The following is a 25,675-nucleotide window of genomic DNA, read 5'->3' as shown; positions in this document are numbered from 1 at the left end:
CGCCACAGGATCAAGTTTAGCAGAAAAAGAAGCAACAGGGCGCTGTCTCCCTCCACGGTCCTGTAAAAGAACAGAGGTCATGTGTCCCCCCTTTTCATCAATAGTAAAAGGCTTGTCAGGATTGGGAAGGTCCAAAGTTGGGGTGGTCGGAAGGGTTGGCACGGCCTACAGTCAGATTTGGGGGTGATCACCTCTGGTTTATCGTCTTTAATTAACCCAACGTCATACCGGTATTTGAGTTTTGCCCACAGAGTCTTAGGGACCTCCTTTAGTGCTGGAATGGCTGCAGCATCAGTCTCAGTCGACATGATAGTTATGATAGTCAGTGTCAGTAGAAAGTGAAAACAGTCTCACAGTTCGCTGCGCATGTGTTACCACACCAAAATATGGTTTTTCATTGTCAGACTCTTACTAAATCACAAACAAATTTGTATCCAATCACTCACACGTTTACAGTCATCTGCCAAGCGCCCCAAGTCCTCCCACCCATCTGATTCCCTTTTTGCAAGCAAGACATGTGGAAGAGCATGGGAAACATTTTCTGAAAACAATGTCTGAAACATTGTCTGTCAGTTTCTGTTTTATTGTAGGCCTACGCAAGAATGCTCATCAATGTAGTGACATAAAATAGAGGAAATGCATAGGCCTATACAGAAAATGCAATCTTTAAAACGTTAATGAATATTAGGTCTGTAGCATACAATTCAAACATTATTCAATATTCTGCAACTATTATATAAATGGCCTGTTCCATGATACGTTTTCAAAGCGAACATAGGTAAGATTTTTACTAGAATTGGGCTAAAACAACCATTAATACATGATTTTTTTGTGGATGTTGTTGCTTTTTTGTACATATATTCTGCGGATACATTTCTGCCTATTATTACTGCTCTCAGTACCTCAGAGTCGCCCAAAAAATAAAGGTGGCCGTGATTTTTCAGTATAGCTGGGCCCAAGTTGTGGAACAACCTGCCTTTTCACATTAGATCCACCAACTATTGGTGCTTTTAAAGCCAAGTTAAAAGAATATATGCTATCAATGGCTTTTAAATTAAGTGTGGAATGTAATTATATAGGCTATATATGTACATATTATTTTAGTTTTATTTTCCTGTTGTGATTTTTTTGTCTTTATTCATTTTGTCTTCTAGCTCAAATAAATAAATAAATAAATACATTAATTAATTAATTAATAGATCATTTATTTATTTATTTATTTATTTATTTATTTATTTGAGCACTTTGGTCAGCCACTGGTTGTTTTAAATTGTGCTATATAAATAAACTTGACTATGACTATAATACACTACGCGGACGGCTACAATGTATATGGTAAATAGTAGGCTAGCCAAAATGTAAAAGGTATCAGAATCCAGCAAAATGTTACACTAAGAATATTAAACCCCGCCCCTGTCTGTAAACTGATTGGTTACCCAGCGTGTTTGGGATTGTTGTGATGGGGAAACGGAGCCATCTTGTTTTATTTCTGTACTGGGTATGTTGTTGGTAGTCTCAAAGTAGGTGCGCGGGGATCAAATTATGTAGTATATCGTTTGTGCTATATGTTTTTATAGTAGTAGTTACACTATGGGCCACGTTTTTTTCGATTATAAAATAATGAATAGCTAGATCGGATTTGGTTGCACGTTCTTGGCGAGGGTGTGCTAGTTCATATTCTCGGTTATTTTCTTTCTGTGTGGGTGAACTACTATGAATGGAGGATAAATGTTGCCGAAGGCTGACAGCAGCAGTTTCGTCCTTGTCTTGTCTCTCCTGTTTGTTCTGACTCTGACGGATCCACCACGGACAGGTAAGTGCTTGTGGCTGTAACACATTTTGGCTGTTGATTGCTAACAGGAGCAGTGTAGCCAGCCAGTCAACTACTAACAGCTTACTAGGCTAACGTTACCATGCTAGATAGCCAGTTTAGGGGTAGCAGCTAGCTGGTAACGTTAAAACGTTATACGATTATTTGGCATTTTGTGGTTTATGTTCATATATTTCATGTATGATAATGTACTAGTAATTATCATTTGTAAATCAGCATTTTAGCAAGCCAAGTAGCTGGACATTGGACAAGTTGTAAACTAACGTTTACGTTTGTGTTCACTTACTTAGGCCTTGAATTGGACTTGGCCTGTTCTTACTAGAATACTGCCTCGGCTGAGATTTATACATGTAGTATGCGTTCCTAATGTAGAGACGAAAGCCTACGAAGCGAAATCATACTTGTTTCACATCGATGGTCGGTATTTACATCATCTATTTCAGCTGCGGTATTTATACACGACTCCGTAAAAGCAAGCTACCGCTAGCTGGATATTTAGCCATTTGGTTTTTAATCCGCTCTTTGCCTGCGCACAAAGGCACTTGCAGAGATCGTGTGTCAACAGTTAAGTAGAAAGGAGTAATATGTAGGCTAAGCTTTTGCACATGCAAGGGTGTTTTAGATTATTAGCCCTAAATATAGATGCAGACAAATTGAAGCTACTTGTTTTAGTTATTGTAATCAAGGCTATTGATTTAGTACGCTTTAGGTGATCACAGATGCTGCACTGCGTGTTAAATTGGATCCCTCTGTGTCCTTTAATGTACGCTAACTGACCTAATACGACGGGTGAATGCCCAATAGGTAGATATTTTACAGATATGGATTTCTGGTGGCATTTCTAAGGACGCAACATTTAGTTTACTGAGATGTGTCGGCTGTCAGACTCCTCCGACAGTCTAACTTAGACCAGTCCTTCGACTGGCAGGTGGTTGCATGTCAAAAGGTTAGTCTGTGTGGATTTAACGTCTGCACCAGTTAAGGGAGTTAAACAAGCATGGGTAATCTGAATGCTACAGTGCTAATTTTAAACCTTGGAGGATGCTGTCGTTGGGTAGCTGCTCTGTGTTCGGTGTCAGGGTGGCTGCCCCCCTCTGACTGACTGTTTAGGCCAGATATCTAGCCACACTTAGGCCACTTAGGCCACCTACGTTGCTCCTGAAGACATCTGTGCTGCGCTTTACAATGCAGAAATTCATGTTTTAAATGTCAAATGTTAAGAGTTAGTTTCATCCAAGACTAACAACCATGTAGGCATAATTCCAAATGTTATACTGGCTCTGGTTGTGATTTTGCAATTAAAAGGGAGAAAACATATGTGTTAATATACATATAGGCCTATATCTTTTTTTTTTTTTTTTTTTTTAAAGGACTCAACAGTAGTTAACAACAGTTTGAGGTTGTGCCTGACTTAACTAACACACTATCCCACGGGCTCTTGGTGTTAGACATATCCAAACCAACACACTTGTAGTCTGTTGTGCTAGCCTTGTCGGGCTCAAAGTGTGGTTTTGTGCCAAGTCAAATCAAAGCCACAAGACATGACGTCCGTGACCAGTGACCAGGCCCAGCTGCAGAAGCAGTGTTAGTATTTTTGAGCAGGGCCACCTTGGCCTTCGCTGGTCTGTTTGCTTCGCTGGTCTATGCTGCAGGCAGCATCATGTGAGGTTTATGAATGAAACAGGGGAGACGATAGTGCTGCCTAGTGATGGCGAGATGAAGCTTCTTGAACCCTTGAAGCTTTCCAGCCAAATGTGTTGAAAAGTGGTTCATTTCTCGAGGCTTCGAATGCACCCTAGGACACCTACTGGTCAATAAAAATACAACACATCAAAATTCCACACACAAGAGCAATACAAAAAGCGCCATTTGGTCTGCAAATGCTTGATACATTCATAAGTACAGGCACTGGGGAATACAACCGATTCCCATGTTGAAATATTTCCTCTCTTTGTAGCCTAACAATTAAAGTAGTAGCTATAGGCGATCTGTGAAAATTCATGAAAATCGAGACAAGGATCGAACCCAAGTTGCAAGATCCCTAACCTAACGCCTTGCCCAGTGTCCCAAAGAGTGACTTCATTGTAATGAAATATTTTCTCTTTTTGTAACAAATGAAGTAGAAGGTGATCCGCGAAAATATATAATCTCGAGGAAGGATTGAACCCAGGACGCGTGATTGCTAGTCCAACGTCTTACCCAGTGTCCTATCCTACAATCAGCCTTCTTCCAGAGAAAAAAATCTATATTAAATTGTAAGCTGACTGTTGGCTGTTGGGTAAAATGACACAGAAGAGAGCAAAGTGCTTTTGTAACTGAGTATGTTTGAAGAACAGAGGCCAGTGAAAGTGCTTTGGTAACTGGGTAGTATTTTAAATGAACAGAGAGCAGTGAAATTTAGGCCTACAACCAACCAACGACTGACAACTACCCGCGAGTAGGCTACGTATCCGAGTATGGGTCATCTTAATAGTCGAACCGTCCTGCCTAAAGTGAACCACAACTCGAAGCAGTGGAGCCAAACGAGGCCTCGAACGTCACCGTGGGTGTTTGGTTCAGCCTCTCACAAGTTCCCAGAGCAGCTTCAGAGTCGAGCTTAGTGCTGCCACTTAATGCTTCACCCTCCACCTGCCACAGAAATGCTGAAACAGGTTAGCTTGACGCTGAGCGTTTTCCGCCAGCTTGACTTGTGAGATGAGGCCGAGACTGTGGGTGGTCTCCGATGTGATGTATTTTATGATGAGATGGCCGTGGACAGGTGGCCTGGATGGGGGGGCCATGTCCTGACCCCCCCCCCCCCCCCCCACGTACAACCACGGGCAAATGGAACACCGAGATAAATACCCTCACCTAATTAACAACTCCCTAGGTGGCCATAGACTCCCTGCAAGATGATGGCTACATTCCATTACTCAGTCGTGTGTGTGTGTGTGTGTGTGTGTGTGTGTGTGTGTGTGTGTGTGTGTGTGTGTGTGTGTGTGTGTGTGTGTGTGTGTGTGTGTGTGTGTGTGTGTGTGTGTGTGTGTGTGTGTGTGTGTGTGTGTGTGTGTGTGTGTGTGTGTGTGTGTGTGTGTGTGTGCGCGTGCGCGTGCGCGTGCGTGCGTGTGCGCGCACCTACCTATCTGTCTTTGCATTGTGTTTTGATGTGTGTTTCTTCTCTCAGAGCTGGTCTTCTCTCACTCTGCTGTTGTGAACTGGTCAGTTAAGACTTTACCTGTTGTGTGTTTTGTTGCAGGCCCTCGACTAGCGTTGGCCAGGCTACTGTCAGGTAAGACGGAAAATCCCTGTCCTCCCCACTCCTGAATGTTGTAGTGGTCTTTCCCGCATGTCCTGATGGTTGCCTGCCACATTATCAATGACTGAAATCAGAATTGTCTGGCAGGCGCTTTAAGTTAGCCTAGTGTTTTGTAATGCACACTTACAGTCTTCCTGCTGTGCTTTTTGCATAGAGAATGTGAATGTTGTTATTAATGCCATGGTGAGAGAGAGACAACATGTGATGTTTGTCAAGTAGGATCCAGAAGAGGGAGTGGTGAAAGTCTCCATTCTGCATGCAGATTCGTCAGTTCACGCTGGAACTCCCGAATACCCTTACGCAGAGCCATATGCCCTTACGTATCTAAACAGGGGAACATTTTCTGCTTGTTGAGAGACTGGACTGGCATTTTCATTATTGAGTAGTAGAGGATCATGAAGTATCAGGTTGAATGGGGAGACATTTTTGGCTTCATTGGCGCATGGTGTAATTGCAGCCATAAATTCCGATGAATGTCACAGTGCCCCTCTCCTGAGAGAAGGGCGAGTGGTCCTAGAGCAGTCTGCTGTGGCGTGAGAACTCGTGACGTAGGCCTAGATCAGAGCTTTCACTGATGTTCACCAGGGAGCCTGTGTACTCATACTCGTGTATATGTTGGAGGGTAATACAGGGTTTCTGCAGGGTCGTAAAAGGTCTTTAAAATGTCTAAAATGTAATAATATTAATCTAAATTCATATCTGAATGAATCCAACCATACAAAGTCTATACAATAAAATATAACACAGCACAGCAGGTGTTAAATATGTTTAGGTAGGTCTTGGTTATGCTCATTTAACGTTTCTTCAGCAGTGGTCAGTTAATTTTTTTGCAGCATAGATTGAAGTTGTTTGACATTGTAGGGCTTTCTCTCAACATAAATAGGCCTACAGTATCATAATATATATGTAATATTGTGAATGTAAAATATGTAATTATAACTTGACAAGACTCCCTTTAACAATAACCTTGTAACTTGCGTAGAAGTTCAGAGAACAAAATGATTTATTTTGCTTGCTGACAGTTCTGAGATTTTCCTTTGCCATTGTCTTGTTGAAACCTGCAGAATCCCTGTAAGCTATGCATGTACTCTGTCCTTATGAAGTTGATCACATTGGGTGACGCGACCAAGGAAAAATGTCTGTGCCTGAAAATATCTGTTTTCAAATCTTAAACGACCTGGCCCATGCCTGAGTTTAGGCACAGAGTCTGAGAACTTTAATTCCTTCATGAGGTGGACCAAGCCCCCATGGTTCCTAACCCAGTACTCTGTCCTTACGAAATGGGTCACATTAGGCAGACAGACCCAAAACCGAAAGGGACAGTCTCAGCTTTCTTCTGGATGAGTGAATCTGTCAGTGGAGTCTAGCTGGTGCTTCACAAATCATTCTACACTCTGACTATTATTCATCAAAGCAGAGAAGTCCAGTCACGGCTATTTCAGCTGAGCTTTGCACTTTTCTGTGCTTGTTAGCACAGTAGTGTGTCCTTTTGGTGGCGGGTCAAGCTAGCTAGCACAGTAGTGTGTCCTTATGGTGGTGGGTCATGCTAGGTAGACAACTGCCCTGTGACTCACAGCTATGTCAAGTCAAGTCAACTTATTTATATAGCGCATTTGCTACACAGAGGGAATTCAATGTGCTTTAAACAAAAGCAAACAGGAATAGCTAATAAAAGCATAGAAGGGCAATAGTTAAAAAAATAGTTTTAAAAGTAAAGAATAACAAAAGAAATGTCAAGGCTGCTGAGAAGTAGCCTACCTACCCATTGGGAATGATTTGGGGTGTGTGTAAAAGAACATCACGGCCTGTAACTTTGTTTAACAAAGACAAATATACACCCACTAACCCACTGTGGGCAGCCGTTAGCGCTTCGGACTTGTAACTGGAGGGTTGCTGCTTCGAACCCCGACCAGTAGGCACGGCTGAAGTGCCCTTGAGCAAGGCACCTAACCCCTCACTGCTCCCCGAGCGCCGCTGTTGAGACCAAATTTCCCTCACAGGATCAAAAGAGTATACTTATACTTAACCAAAACTGACCTCCTCTGTTGTCTTCTGGGTGAGTGTATGTGTTAGGGGAGCTGGTGCTTTAGAAAACAGTCTCCCCAATGACTGCTCTTCAGTTGATAATCTATGCATGCATTCTCATTAATCATATCGCCTCAATTTGCTAACAAGCTTGACTTTGACTCTCTCTCTCTCTCTCTCTCTCTCTCTCTCTCTCTCTCTCTCTCTCTCTCTCTCTCTCTCTCTCTCTCTCTCTCTCTCTCTCTCTCTATGTGCGCGCGTACAGAGCAGCGTTGCAGCCCTGGCCAGTTTGCCTGTCGCAGTGGGAAGGTGCAGTGTATCCCTTTGGACTGGCAGTGTGATGGCTGGAATGCCTGTGATGACAAGAGCGATGAGATGGACTGCCCTCGTAAGTATCAACACGAAACTCACACACACACACTCATGTTGTGTGTGTGCATATATATGTGTGTGTGTGATGGACTGCACCCGTAACTACCAACATGAAACTCACACACGCATGTATGCATGTGTTCCAAGTCCCAAATATGGGACTGCCGTAACAAAAATAAAAATAACCTGAAAGACAGGTAAAATAAAAGGAGAGTTAGACACAGCAGCTTTTCATGTTTTCTCCCAAATTGCATCTGGTTTATTTATTCAGAATAAATCACAAAATATCTGTGCATTAATCGTTTTGTTCAAGAGTCAGCGTGGTGTACAATATACATATAAAGTATATAATATATAAATATATAATAGTAGATAGCAATCTTATCCCCAATGCATACATAAACAATTCATACAAAACATTGCCATATTGCCATCTCCCGAAATAACACAATATCACATATCATATACCCTATATTCACACTCCAACATATCAGTTATCCAAGGCCACTGTGGCTGCATAGAGTACTTTAACATGGCTACATTGTAATTAAAGTTGTAGCTGCATATAGCTGCCTAGCGAATACTGGACTAAAACATTCAAACTGCATTTGATTACTGACAAAGGCTACAACACATAAGAATCACTTTAAATCACTTAAACTAAACAGCAATGACCATTTACAAAACCATTTGTAAACCCTGTGTGTGTGGACTAATTCATACTTGTTCAAGTTGGCAAAATAACAGTTTCTAAAACCAGTGTGTACTTATTTATTCTCATTAAAGTTGGCAAAATAATCGTTTCTAAAACCAGTGTGTATACTTATTCATTTTCACCCGTGTGTATTTGCTTAATGATTCTCATTAAACTTGTCAACATAATCGCTTCTAACAAACAGAGTGCCGGAGCTCAAAATGCTATGTTACATGAACATGGACCAAGAGACGGCAGCTAGCCGTCTGCAATACCGTTATTCCAGTTTGCTGCCACAGCTTGTTCGCGAGACGGTAGCTGCTGGCTAACTGTTTACAGTAGCCTACCTCAGCTAGCTGCCTTGATCAATGGCAAACTTTCTATTTACACTTTTATTGTTAGATTATAAACAACACTACAATCAGTTATCAAACAGACATTAAGAAAAAGGGTGATACCCCAACAAGTAAAGATGGGTAGTTTACCCATTACTGACCTGAAAGACAGGTGAAACAAAAGGAGAATGACAGTGTATATACATATACATAGAGATCATATTTATTTACTAATAAACATATGACCAATGTGGTCACCTGTTTTGGGTGCGCCACACATGCACGCACACACACACACACCCAGTCACACGTATATGTGCACACACACACAGGGGAAAGAGCAATGGACTGCACTCGCAAGTACCAACAAGAAACTAATACACACACACACACACACACACACACACCGTGATGTGAGCAATGAGGTGGACTGCACATGTATGCCAAGAATTGTTAAACACTATACAGACTATTTCATAGCAACTCTCATTCTCCCCAAACACAGGGGACTAATACACACACACACACAGAGGGAAGCAAGCCCTTTAAAAGAGAAGTAGGTAACCTCATACAACATTCTGACATGCACAAACCTATCCACAAATACACCAAAAATACATTCTGCAAATGTTGGAAGGAACCTCAGACACAGAACATAACTATGCACGCAAGCACACACACAGACACACACACTCACACACATGCACACACATGCACTACCCCACTATGATCAGATAAAAAAAAAAAAATGGTTTGTTTAAAAAGCAGAAATGGTTTGTTGTCATTCAGATTGACAAATGATGACTGTAATTTCTTCTGGGCCAAGAGAACTCTGAAAACCAAAACAATCTTTTCTCTGGAAAAAAACAGCAGGTTTCCAACAAAAGGAACCCAAAACAGAAACCAAAAACATAATATTGTGAGTCTTAAGTAGGCAGTGTGTGGCTTCCCCTTTCATAGCATTCTGGGCTGTAAACTGTTTATGAGTCTTTGAGTGTGGCCTGTGTTGTGGCTAAAACACTTGCTAGCGACAGATATGTTGGCGACGAGGCTAAAACACTTGCTAGCAACAGTTATGTTGGCAACGAGGCTAAAACACTTGCTAGTGGTCCAGACACTAGAGAGACAAGAAAGAGACAGAGAAGAAGGTGGAGGGAATGAAAGAGGGATGTGGTAAATATCGAGATGGAGACAGAAAGTCAGGCAGAGAAAGACACACACACACACACAGACACACACACATGCTCCTCGTCTGATCCCGGCCTTAGTAAGAGCCCTTATTAGGCCGAGGGGGTTGAGAGGGCAGATTTGTTCACCATGTGACCTTTGTTGTCTTGTAGTTAACTTGTGACTGAGCTTACACACACACACACACACACACACACACACACACACACACACACACACACAAACACCCACTGTTCAGATGCCACCAAACGAGGTCAGACACTAACTGTATAATGCTGTTAGAGAGAATGGCTGTTTGCCAGTGTCGCTGTACTAGATTAGCTAGGACTCTTGGGCTTAGTAGAAACCCAACGGGATGTTCCATGTTTCTCTGTCTGTGCCTGTCAGTATCTATCTACATTGTGCACGCAACACCTTCTCAAGCAGGACGTAAGCACTTGATGCTGTAATGGGGAAACTTTGACTGAGTAGCAGTTGGAGTGTTTGGACAGCCAGCTCAGCTGACACGCTTTGATCTTACCCTGTTTTACATCCGTTGTTTTTCTTTTGGAGGTCTGTCGCTGTCTTTGCCAAGTATTGATGTTCGAAAAACACGTCATCATTAAAGCAGCCTTTGAATGTTTTCACATATCGCTGCATGTCGCTTCAGTACCTCATCTAGAAAGCTGCTAAGGTTATGAGCCACTCACACACTCATTCACTCACTCCTTACCTGTGAACCTGTGTTTCTCTCCTTGCAGACATAAAGGAGGAGCGGAATCGCTACGGCAACAGCTACGACCAGGTGGAAGATGTGATGGGTGTGGCCCAGCCTGTGCGCTTCAACAGTAAGTACCCCCCCCCCCCCCAGGAAGTGCAGACCCTTAATGTGGCGTTGGCACCGCTGAGGAAGTGCAGACCCTTAACGTGGCGTTGGCACCACCAGGGCTCGAAATGAACTTTTTTTCCTCAGTGTCCCGCAGCTGTCCCGAATTCTACTTGCCACTGTCCCGGACTTAAACACCAGTGTCCCAAATTCAAGTTCTTGTTTTTTCCCATTCTACATAATAAACAGCATAATAATAAGTAACTTGCATCACTTAATTAACTCATTCTGGTCCACCATGTCAGTTCTGAACAATTTATTAAACACCATTTTATTATTAATCATCTGCTGTTTCACACAACACTCATTTTTAGAGATTGCTCATTGTCCATCGTTTTGACGGACAGGGTTGTAAAACATTCCGTCAATAATCTATTTTCACGTGTCTTTATTTTTAAGTTTGGTTTGGTGTGATGTCATGGCCACATATCTCAGTGAAAACAATAAGTAGGGTGGGAAATTACCACAAAGCTGACAGATAGGCTACTCTCCTGCCGCGCTCTCACCCTCTTGTGCACACTCAAATGCGTTCCCAATTAAATTAAGTAGCAAAACATAGTTAGATCTGCTGCAACTATGTATCTCGATGTAACAAGCTGTTTTGACATTGTAAACGTTCTCTAAGAAGAGTGAAAAGCAGTTTGCAGTAGCCTAAAGTTAACCACAACGTCGTCTATTGCTGGAAACTATGATATCCTTATTAAATGCTCGGCAGGCCAGATTAAAGTGCGTGGCGGGACGGATCTATGATAAACTAATAACTGCTCGGCGGGCCAGATTAAAGTGCGTGGTGGGCCGCAGTTTGGACACCCCTAGCCTTAGAACTGCCACAGCGAAAATGTCAAATGCTAACTTAAATAACTGTTTTCATTGTTATAGGCTACCTTGCAACACTATCGTTTTGTCAAATCACAGTTGCAGTAGGCTATTTAGCTCAGCATGATATTGGTGACGTTTGTCTGTCACTGACAGAAAACACGCAGGGTTTTAGTCAGAGAGGACTGTCATCTCGTTTTTTTAGAACACCAGTGTAACTTTAGGCCTACACTATCAGTCAAAAATGTTCACAATGTCATGAAAACAAATGCCATTTACCTGCCTGCTAGTTAGGTAAGTTAACCTCTATATCGGAAAGTGACCCATTAGGCATACCGCCCGTGCCCTATTTTTGTGTCGGCCTATGAGTCACTTAATATTAATTTAACCAATACCGCAGATTCCTAAAGAAATACAAGCACCCAGCCCATTTGGGTATCTTACTATATTTGTACCAAAAATAACATTGTAGCCTACAGTGATTTGAAGAGCAGTAGCCTAAACAGTGTTGTAAGGTTGCGTGTTCAGAACCGCTTCTTTACAGATCAGCTGGCTAACGCTGCTTTTGCCAGCTACCCGTTACGCCAGGTCAAATTTTGTATTATTATTTTATGAAAAAAGTACCTATTTTGAAATTTGCTTTGCCATTTTTCTACTGTCCCAGAGTTGTCCCAGACATCATTCTATTGTGTCCCGGAAGCATTGTTTATGGTCCCCGGGACGTCGGCACATCGTTAATTACTAGACCTGGGCACCACTGAGGGAAATGACTTGGCTCCAGGCATGGTCTACTTGTAGCTGCGTTCCCACCAGCAAGCGCCAGTAGCCCAGTTTAGCTCTTCACTCACGTGTGGCACAGATCGGATATGTGTAACGGCAATTATGCTGCTGGGCTGTTCCAGCCAGGCAGTCTGGTCAGTTGTGTCTGCTGGTGGGGTGCAGGGTCTGGAGGGGTGACCTCTCTATCTCTGCGCTATAAGGGGTGAGTGTATCCTGGCTGGTGCCCATGTTTACCCCTTTCATTACTCGACCTCTGACCTTTTTGTTTTGCCCACAGAGAAGTGCCCGACTGGCTGGCACCACTACGAGAGGACGGCCAGCTGTTACAAGGTGTACCTGCGCAGCGAGAACTACTGGCAGGCGGTGGACACCTGTCAGAAAGTCAACGGGTCGCTGGCCACCTTCGTCACCAACGAGGAGCTGCAGTTCATCTTGAAGATCGAGGAGGACTTCGACGAAAAGGTCTGCGAGAGGAAGGACCAGTGCAAGTGAGTGACTCGCGGTGACATCTCCTACTGAGCAGGATTAGCATTGCAACATCACATTGTCGTGTGTGTCTGTGTGTGTCTGTGTGTGTGTGTGTGTGTGTGTGTGTGTGTGTGTGTGTGTGTGTGTGTGTGTGTGTGTGTGTGTGTGTGTGTGTGTGTGTGTGTACAAGCATTTGGATAAAGCATTTGGATATTAAAAGGTAGCTACAAAGGTGCACATCTGATTTTTCTTCTGTTTGGTTATAAAACTTTGTGTGTGTGTGTTACGTCTCCAGGTTCTGGGTGGGCTACCAGTATGTGGTCACTTATCAGAACCACTCGTTCGAGGGACGCTGGGAGGTGGCCTACAAAGGTGAGTCCCTGGCCCTCTCATTGGCTGTGCCAATGATGACATTTAATGTACATGATCTATCTTGTGTCTAAGCATTAGACATCATGACTGATAGAAAGCCAACGATGGCATGTAAAGGTTTAGGGATCCCTTCCCAATGCAGATATGGATATTGTATTGAAAATATAAGTGCAATGCTTAAAGGGACACCAGGCAACGTTTTCGTGTTAATTACTCATCTTCGTAAGTCGGTATATGGTTAAATGACTAATTACAGGGCGAATGAAGACTCTCTCGCCCGCCCCTACTGCCTGTAGGAAGAATATTCCGCTTGCAAGTTCAGTGTATCGTACCCGCCGACCGAAGCAGGATCAGTTTACATCCTGCATCCACAGCACAGAGGCAGGCTAACGAAACGCTAGCGGTTCTTGCAAACGTGTGCATAATGGCAGAGCCGGCGAAGAAGCAGCGAAAACCCTTGACTGAAGATGCAAAGAAAAGGAAAAGAGCTTTAGACCGTGCGAGGGGGAGTTTCGTAGAGAAAAAGCATCAGGCTTGCCTGGTGTCCCTTTAATGTCTATTGTCAATGCTGTGTTTAATGTCCAGGCCCGATGGAGGTGATCCTGCCCCCAGAGGGTCTGACCAGCTTGTTGCGTGAGGCGGCACCCCCACAGGACAACGTCTTCTGCGGTCAGCTGCAGCGCTTCCAGATGCGGAGCATGAACGAGCACGGGCTGCACAGCTGGCACGCAGAGAACTGCTACAAGAAGTTCCCCTTCCTCTGCAAGAGGAGTACGTGACCCTTCCTCTCCTCTCCTCTTCTCTCCCCTCCTCTCCTCTTCTCTCCTCTCCTCTCCTCAGTTCCCCTTCCTCTGCAAGAGGAGTACGTGACCCTTCCTCTCCCCTCCTCTCCTCTTCTCTCCTCTCCTCTCCTCTCAGTTCCCCTTCCTCTGCAAGAGGAGTACGTGACCCTTCCTCTCCCCTCCTCTCCTCTCCTCTCCTCTCAGTTCCCCTTCCTCTGCAAGAGGAATACGTGATCCTTCCTCTCCTCTCCTCTCCCCTCCTCTCCTCTCCTCTCTTAACTTCTCTCAGTTCCGCTTCCTCTTCTCTTCGGTCATCCCATCTATTCACTCACCTGCCTTCCTCGCGCGTCCTCCTCTCCTCATTTCTCTCTCTTCTTTTCTCTTCTCTTCTCCTCTCACGTGTCCTCCTCTCCTCTCCTCATTTCTCTCTCTTCTCCTCTCCTCCACTCCTTTCCTCTTCTCTTCTCCTCCTCTCACTTGTCCTCCTCTCCTCATTTCGCTCTCTTCTCCTCCACTCCTTTCCTCTTCTCTTCTCCTCCTCTCACTTGTCCTCCTATCCTCTCCTCATTTCTCTCTCTTCTCCTCTCCTCCTCTCCTCCACTCCTTTTCTTTCCTCTTCTCTTCTCCTCCTCTCACGTGTCCTCCTCTCCTCATTTCTCTATTCTATTCTCCTCTCCTCTCAGCATGAATTTGGTTTGATGTGTACCAGGGCACGTGGGCCTTGAGAAGTGCTGCTGCTGTGGTGAAGCCTGGAGTGGGAGGAGGTTTGATCACTGCAGTGAGAGGTGTGTGTGTGTGTGTGTGTGTGTGTGTGTGTGTGTGTGTGTGTGTGTGTGTGTGTGTGTGTGTGTGTGTGTGTGTGTGTGTGTGTGTGTGTGTGTGTGTGTGTGTGTGTGTGTGTGTGTGTGTGTGTGTGTGTGTGTGTGTGTGTGTGTGTGTGTGTGTGTGTGTGTGTGTGTGTGTGTGCCTGCGCTGCTCCCACCACAGCAATAAACCACTTCCTCACCCACTTCAGGTAGAGAAGGTGCGCGCGCGTGTGTGTGTGCGGGGTAGATGGAGTGCATGACTTGTACTCATACACTTCAGTTGTACGAGTGTGTGTGAGAGGGAGACAGAGAGGTGTTCTATTGTGCTTTGGGTGTTTAGTATTACTGATCCTGTGCATCCTCCTCCTCCTCAGGACAGACTTGCGTGGACATCAAGGACAACGTGGTGAACGAGGGCTACTACTTCACGCCCAAGGGCGATGACCCATGCCTGAGCTGCACGTGCCACGACGGCGAGCCCGAGATGTGTGTGGCCGCGCTGTGTGAGCGCCCGCAGGGGTGCCAGCACTTCCGCAAGGACCCCAAAGAGTGCTGCAAGTTCACCTGCCTGGATCCAGGTACCCGCACACACACGCACACATATATGTATTAACACACATATACACACATACCAGGGGCCCGTTGCACAAAAGCAGAATTAAGACATCCGGGATAAGTTACTGAGCTGCGCTCAATGAATCCAAAACAAGAGCGTACAGGCTTAATTTGTTGCACAACGAGCAAGCCAGGATGAGCAGACACGGATTCATCAAGCCAGGTGAAACCTATCCTGGATAAGTGCGCGCTCACGGCTCCCTCAAATAGACCCCGCTACCGATCACAGATTCACTGATTCACCATGGCAACTAGAGCGGCTTCATTGCTTCTTCTACGGTGTAAAGTAGGTAGCGATAGCCTTTTCACAACAGCAACAAACAGCAACACCTCTGTTTAGGAGAATATTGCAATTAGTGTCGCGACCACCACGCGCACAATTCTTATGGCGCTCCCGTGACGTCATATTGTCGCATGACAGGTCGGGAATTGCAAGTATGTAAAAGTTAATTAATGATCAAAAAAGTTTAAATAATGACAGTGGGTTTAGGTATATGTGATAAAAATGTGTAGTGGGCAGTGAAATAACTATTGGTTTCCGTTTGTGGTGACTGCTGACTGAGATAAGGGATGAGATTAAATAGATCCTGGAATTTAGCCTGGTCTGGAGCAGGCTAGCTCCACAGAATAAATCGCCATGGTGACTTATACCATAACATATCCTGCTGCCCCCTATCCCGCTTTTGTGCAACTGGATCACAGATAAATTGAGCCAGGATAACCAAGATATCCTGGCTTAATCCCTTATCCTAGTTTTGTGCAATAGGCCCCAGGACAGAAACTTGTGCACACATATTCCATATATTCATACAGTTATTTCACACACACACACACACACACACACACACACACACACATTTATAAACACACATATACACACATACCAGGACAGAGACTTGTGCCCACATATTCATACAGTTATTTCACACTCACACACACACACACACACACACACACTCATACTTACATACATAAACAAATAATCTTATTGGTTTTGCTAGAACGTAACCTAACCACTACCTAAGTAAATGTTTAATATGTGTGTTGTACCATTGTTGTAAATGCATCTCTTTCCCCTTTCTATCATGCATTCTGTTTTTTGCTCTCTCTTCTTTCGTTCTTTCCTTTTTTCTTTTCTTTCACACACATCTATCTTTATTTTGTCTCTTATCAATAATTCTATTTCTCTCCTGTCTCTTCCCCGTTCTCTCCCTCTGTGTGTGTGTCCTCCTGGCCTGCAGATGGCAGTAGTCTGTTTGACTCCATGGCCAGTGGCATGCGTCTGATAGTCAGCTGCATCTCCTCCTTCCTCATCCTCTCACTGCTCCTCTTCATGGTCCACCGCCTCCGACAGAGACGCCGCGAACGCATCGAGACCCTCATCGGGGGCAACCGTAAGAACACACACACACACACACACACACACACACACTCACATTTGATATTTTTGTTGTCATTTGTAAGCTCAGAAGGGGTGTGTGTGTGTTGACCTGTTTCTTGTCCCCTCCAGTTCATCACTTCAACCTGGGCCGGCGAGTGCCGGGTTTTGACTACGGGCCGGACGCCTTCGGGACGGGCCTGACTCCCCTGCACCTGTCAGATGACGGTGAGGGCGGGGCTTTCCACTTCCAGGAGCCGCCCCCACCCTACGCGGCCTATAAGTACCCCGACATCCAACACCCCGATGACCCCCCGCCCCCCTACGAGGCCTCCATCAACCCTGACAGTCTCCTCTACGTGGACCTGGGTATGCTCTCTTTGGGTTACACTAGTGTGTGTGTGTGTGTGTGTGTGTGTGTGTGTGTGTGTGTGTGTGTGTGTGTGTGTGTGTGTGTGTGTGTGTGTGTCAGTCATTCCCACTTACATTGTTTGTTGATTTTTTTTCTGTTTATATGCTGTGTTGGGCCTCATGTGGGTATAAGAACCTATGTTATTAAATTGGTAAAGTTGTACTGTCATACTTGGTGACACCTAGTTACAGTGACGGAAATCAATCAAGTGGCATTGGGAGCAGTAACATTCCCGTCTTTAACAATCTCTTAGGCTCAGTAGTACCGATCCCTAATATCAGTCTATTAGGCTCAGTAGTACCGATCCCTAATATCAGTCTCTTAGGCTCAGTAGTGATATATTCCTAATAATCCCTAATATCAATCTCTTAGGCTCAGTAGTGATATATTCCTAATAATCCCTAATATCAATCTCTTAGGCTCAGTAGTACTGATCCCTAATATCAATCTCTTAGGCTCAGTAGTGATATATTCCTAATAATCCCTAATATCAATCTCTTAGGCTCAGTAGTGATATATTCCTAATAATCCCTAGTATCAATCTCTTAGGCTCAGTAGTGATATATTCCTAATAATCACTAATATCAATCTCTTAGGCTCAATAGTGATATATCCCTAATAATCCCCAATATCAATCTCTTAGGCTCAGTAGTGATCTGTCCCTAATATCAAGTTAAATGTGGATTATATCTATGACTTCTTGTTGGCACAGTTTTGCATTTCATATGTGGAAAAAGTATTTGAGAGTGCTACTGCATTAGTAGAAGTAGCACTATCCATGTTAACGTGTGTGTGTGTGCGCATGTGTGGTGTGTGTGCACGTGTGTGTGTGTGCGCGTGTGCAACAAATAGAGAGGTAAGGGAGGTGATAACAGATGTGTCCTCTAATGCCTTATTCTTGTGCTTTCTGTGTGTGTGTGTGTGTGTGTGTGTGTGTGTGTGTGTGTGTGTGTGTGTGTCTCTCCTCAGCGAGGAACGGTATGCCGGTGAGCATGGGTCAGATGAGCATGGTGGACGCGGGCGTTGCAGGTGAGGGTTCGGTTCTGCCTCCGCCCCCCGCGCCTCAGGAGCGCGAAGACTCCATCGACAGCAGCACCTTCCTGGTGGCCCCTGACACCCCCACCGAGAGCAGGGGCCCTGGGGGGCCACAGGAGCCCTCAGACTGCAGCAGCGCCCCCTCTCTCAGCACAGTGGTATAGACCTGCAGCAGGACAGAGAGGGAGAGATGGAGAGATGAACAGACCGAGAGAGGGGGGGAGAGAAGGGGGCTGGAGGAAGAGGAGGAGGAGGAGGAGGAGGAGGTGGAGATACTTCAGTGAAATGAGATCAAAAGGAAGGAGATGAGAAGCTCTACGCTCTTTTCATCCAAGAGACGAGAGATGGCGGCTAAACTCGTGGAGACACTAAAGAGACAGAAACGAGAGCCCACAGAACCGCGAAGGAGGTGCTCTTCACTTGGGCACACACGAATGAACTGGGCCTGTGTGCCTGTGTGTGTGTGTGTGCCTGTGTGTGTGTGTGTGTGTGTGTGTGTGTGTGTGTGTGTGTGCGCGCGCGCCTATGTGTGTTTACACGACGTGACGGGTGCGTTTCTGTACAGAACTGAGATCTTGTGAGATTTCCCCGAGATCGGACACTACTGAGGCTGACCGTTGGTTTTGCTTTGTGGTGATTTCTTTTTTTTTGTTTTGTTTTTAAGCAGACGAAGCAGCTTGTACGTGCCGTTTGGTTGTGGTAGGTCCCCTCAGCGTCCTCCTCCCGCGCACGCACTCCTGTACATATGGGCCCTGGCCCCCTCGCCTGGCTCCTACGGCTCGCTCGCTTTTATTTCGTGTTGTTGTTTATTGTTTGTGGTTTTTTTGTTTTTCCGATTTCTCCTCCCTGTCCCATAGTCCTCCACCTGTTGCCCACGGAGACCGGATGGGCACACCCGCATCACAAAGACTCACGGGTAGTCACGGCAACGTCGGCCACAGAACCGGATGGACGGACTTGTTGCTGCGGCAGGCGTGACCTTTTGACCTATGCCCTTTTGAGTCGTGCTGGCCTTGCAGGACCCGGTCAGATTCCCGAGGTCAGTAGGCAGCCGCGGTGAGGATGGCGGGAACTTGGGGCTGGCCACGTGACGCGTGTGCCGCAGCACGGTAGCTTCCTATTGGCCTCGCGCCCAGCGTTAGTGGTACGGACGTGTGTGTGTGTGTGTGTGTGTGTGTCGCAGCACGGTAGCGTCCCGTTGGCCTCGCACCCAGCGTTAGTGGTACGGACGACACCAGACAGACCACCCTCCGCCGCCAGTGTCCTCGAGACTTTCTGTCTGGGTCGTCGTTCCTTCCTGTTTTGTTTCTATTGTCTCTTGTTTCTTCCAGACTCTCTTGTGGTACTATAAGCACACTCGTGTGTGTGTGAGTGTGTGTGAGTGTGTTTGTCTGTCTGGTTACTGAGTTGTAGTGATAATGATGGATCATGATCATTAGGTTCTCTTGGAACTGTGCCTCAGGACATACACCGAAAACACACTCTCACACACATATACTGACTACAGTAATAAAACTGCAGTGGAGACTCCACTGTTCATGCGAACCAGCCAATAGGAGCTCAGCAGTGTGAAGCGGCTTGTGTGATTGGCTGGCCCTGAAGAGCTGTGTGTGGTGGTAACAACAGCTCCATCTGGTGGATGAGTGCTGCCATCAGCTCACACTAAGGTGTGTGAATGAGCGAGCCTGTGTGTTTGTGTGCGTTTGGTTGTTATTGCTTATTTTGTTGTTTACTTTTGTTTTCTTTTCAATTGTACTTTTTTCAAACGTATGCCATGCAGACTATGACCTCTTCACTAGTCTTTTGCTTTGACTGTATGTATTTGACACAGCATGTGTAGCGAACATGAAAAGGCTATTGACTTTTTTTTCTCAGTATTTTGCACATGACTCTCTTACTATGCTGTTTCTTTATTTGTTTTGACTGGTCAGTCCTGCAGGCAACCATTAAAGACTTCAGGGGTCAGAGGGCTGAGGTCAGGGCTTCTTTAACACCATAGGTTCAGGACTTTTGCGATCGTTTGACCATAATCTGCATGTTTGTTCATTTAAGCTGGTTGACTGATGACCCCCCCCCCCCCCCCCCTCATTCCCATCCGTCGGTAGGGCCACCTGAGTTGTTTGCCCCAATGCTAGAGAGCGTTAGGGATGCCCAAAGCTTCACGAGAGAGGCCGTGTAACTAACGTTACATGGCCCTAGAATTGGACATGACAATCATTTCAGGTTCATAGAACAGACAACTGGCCTTCCATCAGTAAGGTAGGGGGAAAATACTAGTTTGACTGGGCTGTTTTTATTTATTTATTTTAGTTAACTATTTAACTGTAGAGTGTCATGCGGGGCAACACTGACAGAGAGAGAGGAAGAGAGAGAGAGAGTGTGTGTGTGTGTGTGTGTGAGAGAGAGAGAGGTGAACGCTGGACGAAGGTTTACAATTGAACCACCATTAAACAATTTGCAATGTTTATACACAAGTATGTGGAAGAAAACATGTTTGCCACGAACGCCTGCCACTGTTAAAAGAATTTGAACTGCGTGCGTGTGTGTGTGTGTGCGTGCACTGTATGGTGAGATGAGGCTAATGCAGTGTCTACAGAGACACACAAGCTTTGTAGGATATTGAGCTGAAATCAAGCACCAGCGCTACCCTGTTGTCTTTGATGAACTGTCTGCAAAGCTCTCCACGGCATCGACGTCATATATGAAATGTCTGACTTTTTAGTTTCTTTAGTTCTATTTGCGTTGGCACAGACAATCCTCTGTGAAGGATCAGTGAACTCTAATGTTAAAAAGAGATTTTTTTTTCTGTGTATGTAAAGAGGTAGGAATTCAAGGCAAGTATGTTAATGATTTGAGTGTGAACATGTGTTTGTTTTTATTTGTTGTTTTTTGTTGATTTTTGTTTTGTTTTTGCTTTTCCTTTCCCTTCCCCCTCGTTTGGACCTGAGGTGCATGTTGTAGTGTTTTTGGGCATGCTCAGATCGTCTGTTTGTTTGTTTGTTTGTTTGTTTGTTTGTTTGTTGTTTTGTTTGTTTGTTTTTTAACCCACTCCATGCTGAAGCTCATGTCTGTCTGGGCCCCCCCCCCCCTGCCAACACAGCCCACACAGGCATGGCTCTGGACTGGGTTGCAGTTGGACCTGTTCCAGATCGGGTCAGGATTAGAGCCAGATCAGGGCCTGGTCAGAAGCGGATCAACTTCTGACCGGGCAGTTGTGTCATGTCGGATCCAAATCAGAGAGGCTTAAAGCCAGAGGTGTGTTCAGATGTTGGCGACGGCTCTGTTGCTCGCCATTTTTGTTTACAGTTTAAAGCCAATAATTTGAGAAATGTTCACACAGAAAAAGATACATTGACCTTTTTGCCAAACTCTACAGGATACACAAGCCCAGATCGGGATAGTTGGCTTCGTGTTGGCTTAGATCTGACACCTGAAGCCAGTGGGGTGTACTACGAATCTCGATTAGTGGGTTAGCGAGGTATGTTGCGCTCAAAGCCGGGCTATGCTGTGACACGAAAGTGGATCTGTTTTAGTGTCGCTATATCACCATGGTATCTTATGCTGTCAACCAAACCTGGTCGGGAGGAGGTTATGTGCTAAGTTATAGCTCAAATCGTGTAATCTACTGCACACTGACCAATCAATTGTCTTAAAAACGAAGTTATCTCACGTGTAGGATTCTGTCATATATCTTACAGGTGGAGCTCCGCCTCTACTAACATTTTGGATCTTGAATGCGCTTTAATAGTGCTGTGCGTGCAAATATCCCACTATGGACGTGCATACCATACAACAACTGATGACAATTGATTTATTTGATGTTATAGGTTAGAATCAAAAAATGACCGCAGTGTAGATTAAGCTATCGTTCATGAATGCGGAAGTAATTGTTTTTAAATAGAGGCGGTCTTGTGCGTCTCCACGTTACACGATTGGCCAAAGTCATCCCAACACCGAGAACGCGCACAGATCTGAGCTGAAAGCCTAGTTTCACAAATATGTCACATAACTGCAATCGTAGTATCACTTAACATATACCCCTGAGTCAAGGCTTTGTCAAACCTCGATATGTCTACATAGCCTAGATATGTCTAACATGCTTCGTAGTATACCCCACAGGTGTGTGTTCAAATTTGGGAAACAGAGTTGGATGTTTAAGCCCCAACTACAACTACAAACAGAGTTGGACGTTTGTAGCCCCCCATCTGGACTAGGGATAGTCCGAGTTCTAGTCCGATTCCAGACCCAGTCCAGAACCTGCCACTAAATGGACTCCAATTCTGCCCCCTTTGGCTCCAATTACGCCCCCTTTGGCTGCGTCTTCAAAGACATTATGAGTACCGGTAGTTGATTTTTCATTTGTTATAGATTTCAGACTGAGGAGGTGCAACAAGATTTTGAGGGGAGGGGGGGAAAAAAATGTTTTAATGTAGAATGCAAGCAGTCGATGACTTTTAAATGTTGATTTTACTTTAGGCTTTATATTTTTTAATAGTAGATTTTTTTTTATTATTATTTTTATTTTGTAGGGGGCCTTTTTAAGTTTTATTTTGAAGTAGATGTACATCTAATCAAATGCCAAATAAATTGTATCATAAAAAAGTATGTTGTGGGTGATGTGATTTGTATTTCAGAAACACTTGCGCATCATGAGCTTCTAGACAGTGAGGGTCTGGTTGGTCCTGACATTTTTTTTTGCATACCTTAATTCATGTTCTGAGTTTATATCCTTTAGCATGGATTATAACGACACAAAGCTGAGTTTTTTAGATTTGTGGATCATCCGAGAGGGGGAGAAATTATATACGGATCTCTACACGAAGCCTACAGCGAGAAACTCCCTCTTAAGGGCTGACTCTGACCATCCCTTGCCACTAAAAAACAGTCTACCTTTCAGCCAATTTTGTCGTTTAAAACGTATCTGTAAAAAACCTGAAGACCTGACTAAGAATATGACAACCATGAAAAATAACTTTAGAAAGAGGGGCTACAAAAACTCTGTTTTGAATGAAGCAGCGAATAAAATCAATAATATACCAAGAACTGATTTATTAAAAAAAAAAAAAAAAAAGAAATCTAATAAACGGGTGATATTAACCACAGAGTATTGCAGAAATTTTGGACAGTTAAAGAATATAATCATGAAACACTGGCATATTTTGGAATCAGATGATCATTTAAAAAATGTCTTTAATGAACGACCACTTGTCTACAAAAGAGGTCGAAATTTAAGAGATCAACTTGTTCATTCATATCTGTCCCCTGACCCTATTGTGTCTCAAACCACCCTAGCACCGATCCCTGATGGGAATAGGCGCTGTGGCAACTGTACCCAATGCGTACCCAAATGTACCCAAGGTGTAACAGTTTCAAAAACCCACATACGGGGAAGGAAATTAAGATCAAAGGTAAAATTTCTTGTAGTACGTTTGTGATATATTTAATAACCTGTCCATGTGGTAAATCTTAAGTTGGCAAAACGAGTAGATCTTTGAAGACACGTATAGCTGAGCATCGAAGCACTATTAGATGCAAACATTTGAATTATCCTGTTGCTGCTCATTTCGTTGAATTCAATCATCCAATTTCATCCTTTAAATACATTGGTATTGAGAAGATGTCATTGCCCCCTAGAGGGGGTGATTTAGACAATTTACTCTCCAGAAGGGAACACTACTGGATATACCATTTAAAAACCTTAACACCCTATGGTTTAAATGTTGAATATGACCTTAAATGTTTTCTCTGAAGGGTTACCTGCAAAAATGTGTTGTTTATGATTTCAGATTGTATTATTTATGATGTTTTAACTGAACTGATGTTTTAATTTCAATCTGTAAACATGTGTAAATAGATGTAAATACTCTGGGTTACACCTAATTAAGACTGATTTGCCAATGAGTGAGCCTTGTGCTCAGAGGCATTTAGGGTGATCAACCTATGGATGAGCTCTATGCACTAGGGGACCAGGTGTTCACTAATTGGGATGAATATAAAGACACTTTGGATGTTGGTGTTGTATAAGTTTGAAGAAGGCCAAAAGGCCGAAACGTCACTTCAACATTAAAACATGGAGCAGAGTGTGCGGCATTCTCTTTATTTTCTTTAACAATTATATGCACAAGAAGCCAGCACCTCAGGAAAGACTTTATTGGTGTGCGATACCTCTTTTTTTTCTAAGTGGTCCTGAAACATGATATCATGAAACAGAACACAAAAACATGAAAAAAGGTGGATAAAAAAGTGTGTTAGAGGCACTAAACGAAGAGGAAAACACATACCGCTGGGAAGTCATACGGCACACAAACGTTTGACAGAAATAAGGAACAACAGCTGTGTTGAAGGCTCTCTCTTGTAAATGAGGGTTTTAAATGCAGTCTGGCATGTTCTTAATTCCAGAGAACCCGTCTGTGTCTAACACTGGTGCCATCAGCATAGCCAGTGATGGCCTCTTCTGGCATCATATGAAGCTGGCTGCCTACCCCACCGTAAGTGATTGGTTCCTGGATTTTTGGTGATTCAGAATTTGGCTTGAATGGAAGCGATGCCAGACGGACCTGTTGAGCAAAATCAGATGCGTTCACAGGTTTGTCTGGGTTCACCCAGTTGCATCCAAAGTCCACAGAGAAGATGCGTTACAGCTGTGTGCGTTTTCTGTGGTCAACAGAGGGCGCTAAATCAGTGGTGGTTATCAGTCGCAGGTTCATTCAGTACACAAGTGTTAATAGCGTGGGCGCCCTGATTGGGTTTGTGGTCACTATGCTGAAACATTATCTCTGTGTCTCAGTATCCGCACTGTCTTAAAGTGAATTGTATTATGAGGGCAGTCTTTCACCGGTAACAAAATGTCAGTGTCCTAATCCATCAGGGGGAAACCCTTCGCAGCAAATGCAGAAGGTCAGCCGCCTGATAGTCCTGAACAGGGCTCGAATGATCTTTTTGTCTTTAAGGGGGTCTCTCTATCTCATAAAAAGTTGGCACACCCCGCGCATAGCCAAAAAAGGCGATACAATGAAATAGCCTAGGCGCAAGTGGCGCTTTTGCGCAGTACAGTATATGCGCACGGTAGGCCTAGGCTTTACCTTGACACACGCACACAACAGACATAGATTTCTGTCTAGGGTGACTTCTTCAGATTTGCTAGTGCTGTCAAATCGATACGGTTTGCTCATATAGTCTAGTGGTGTGGTGGTGAAGTGTCATGCTGCGTTCAAGAGCGGTCATACGGACCGCGGGCCACATCCGGCCCGTGGGCTTTCCCTGACCGGCCCGCGTAAAGTCCGTGAAAGAACAATAGTCAAGAGCCTAGCATAGAGATAATGCACGCAAATCAATATCGTTGCTTTTATTTTGAAAGCGACTGCTATTTGTACGCCCATACATTTGTTCATGGATGCGATGTAAAAACCTTCACTGATGTGCTGGTGAATAGAATTTATGCTTCTGCGTCGACACAATGCAGTTGCCTTTAAGTCGGCGTAAACCTTTCAAAGTTTTGTGTCTCTTATGTCTGCGTCGCTCACCACCGCAAAGGTTGTCAGAACGAACTCCTGCTGTTTGTTGGCGATACGAAGTGTTAATTACAGTGCATGAAAATGCACTGTTC

At 44.4% G+C, this 25,675-nt stretch overlaps 1 protein-coding gene across 2 annotated transcripts; it reads left to right on the top strand.

The window, feature by feature from the left end:
* Positions 1-1,487: 1,487 nt before the first annotated feature.
* dgcr2 (DiGeorge syndrome critical region gene 2) lies at positions 1,488-21,436 on the top strand. 2 transcript variants are annotated; one of them, XM_076283846.1, is made up of 11 exons: positions 1,488-1,813; positions 5,067-5,099; positions 7,417-7,539; positions 10,481-10,567; positions 12,479-12,689; positions 12,965-13,041; positions 13,627-13,812; positions 15,004-15,207; positions 16,486-16,638; positions 16,755-16,991; positions 18,004-21,436. In XM_076283846.1, exons 1-11 carry the CDS (start codon positions 1,729-1,731, stop codon positions 18,231-18,233), a joined length of 1,626 nt encoding a protein of 541 aa, XP_076139961.1. In that variant the 5' UTR covers positions 1,488-1,728; the 3' UTR covers positions 18,234-21,436. The 2 variants fall into 2 exon arrangements, with proteins under 2 accessions (XP_076139961.1, XP_076139962.1); XM_076283847.1 differs by lacking the exon at positions 5,067-5,099.
* Positions 21,437-25,675: the final 4,239 nt, after the last annotated feature.

The sequence above is a fragment of the Alosa pseudoharengus genome, unplaced genomic scaffold (assembly GCF_046254945.1).
Source record: "Alosa pseudoharengus isolate Yale_2024_CS ecotype anadromous, Long Island Sound unplaced genomic scaffold, YU_APseudo_1.1 YU_APseudo_1.1_scf_14, whole genome shotgun sequence".
NCBI lineage: Eukaryota > Metazoa > Chordata > Actinopteri > Clupeiformes > Clupeidae > Alosa > Alosa pseudoharengus.
This window is presented reverse-complemented; position numbering and strand designations above follow the sequence as displayed.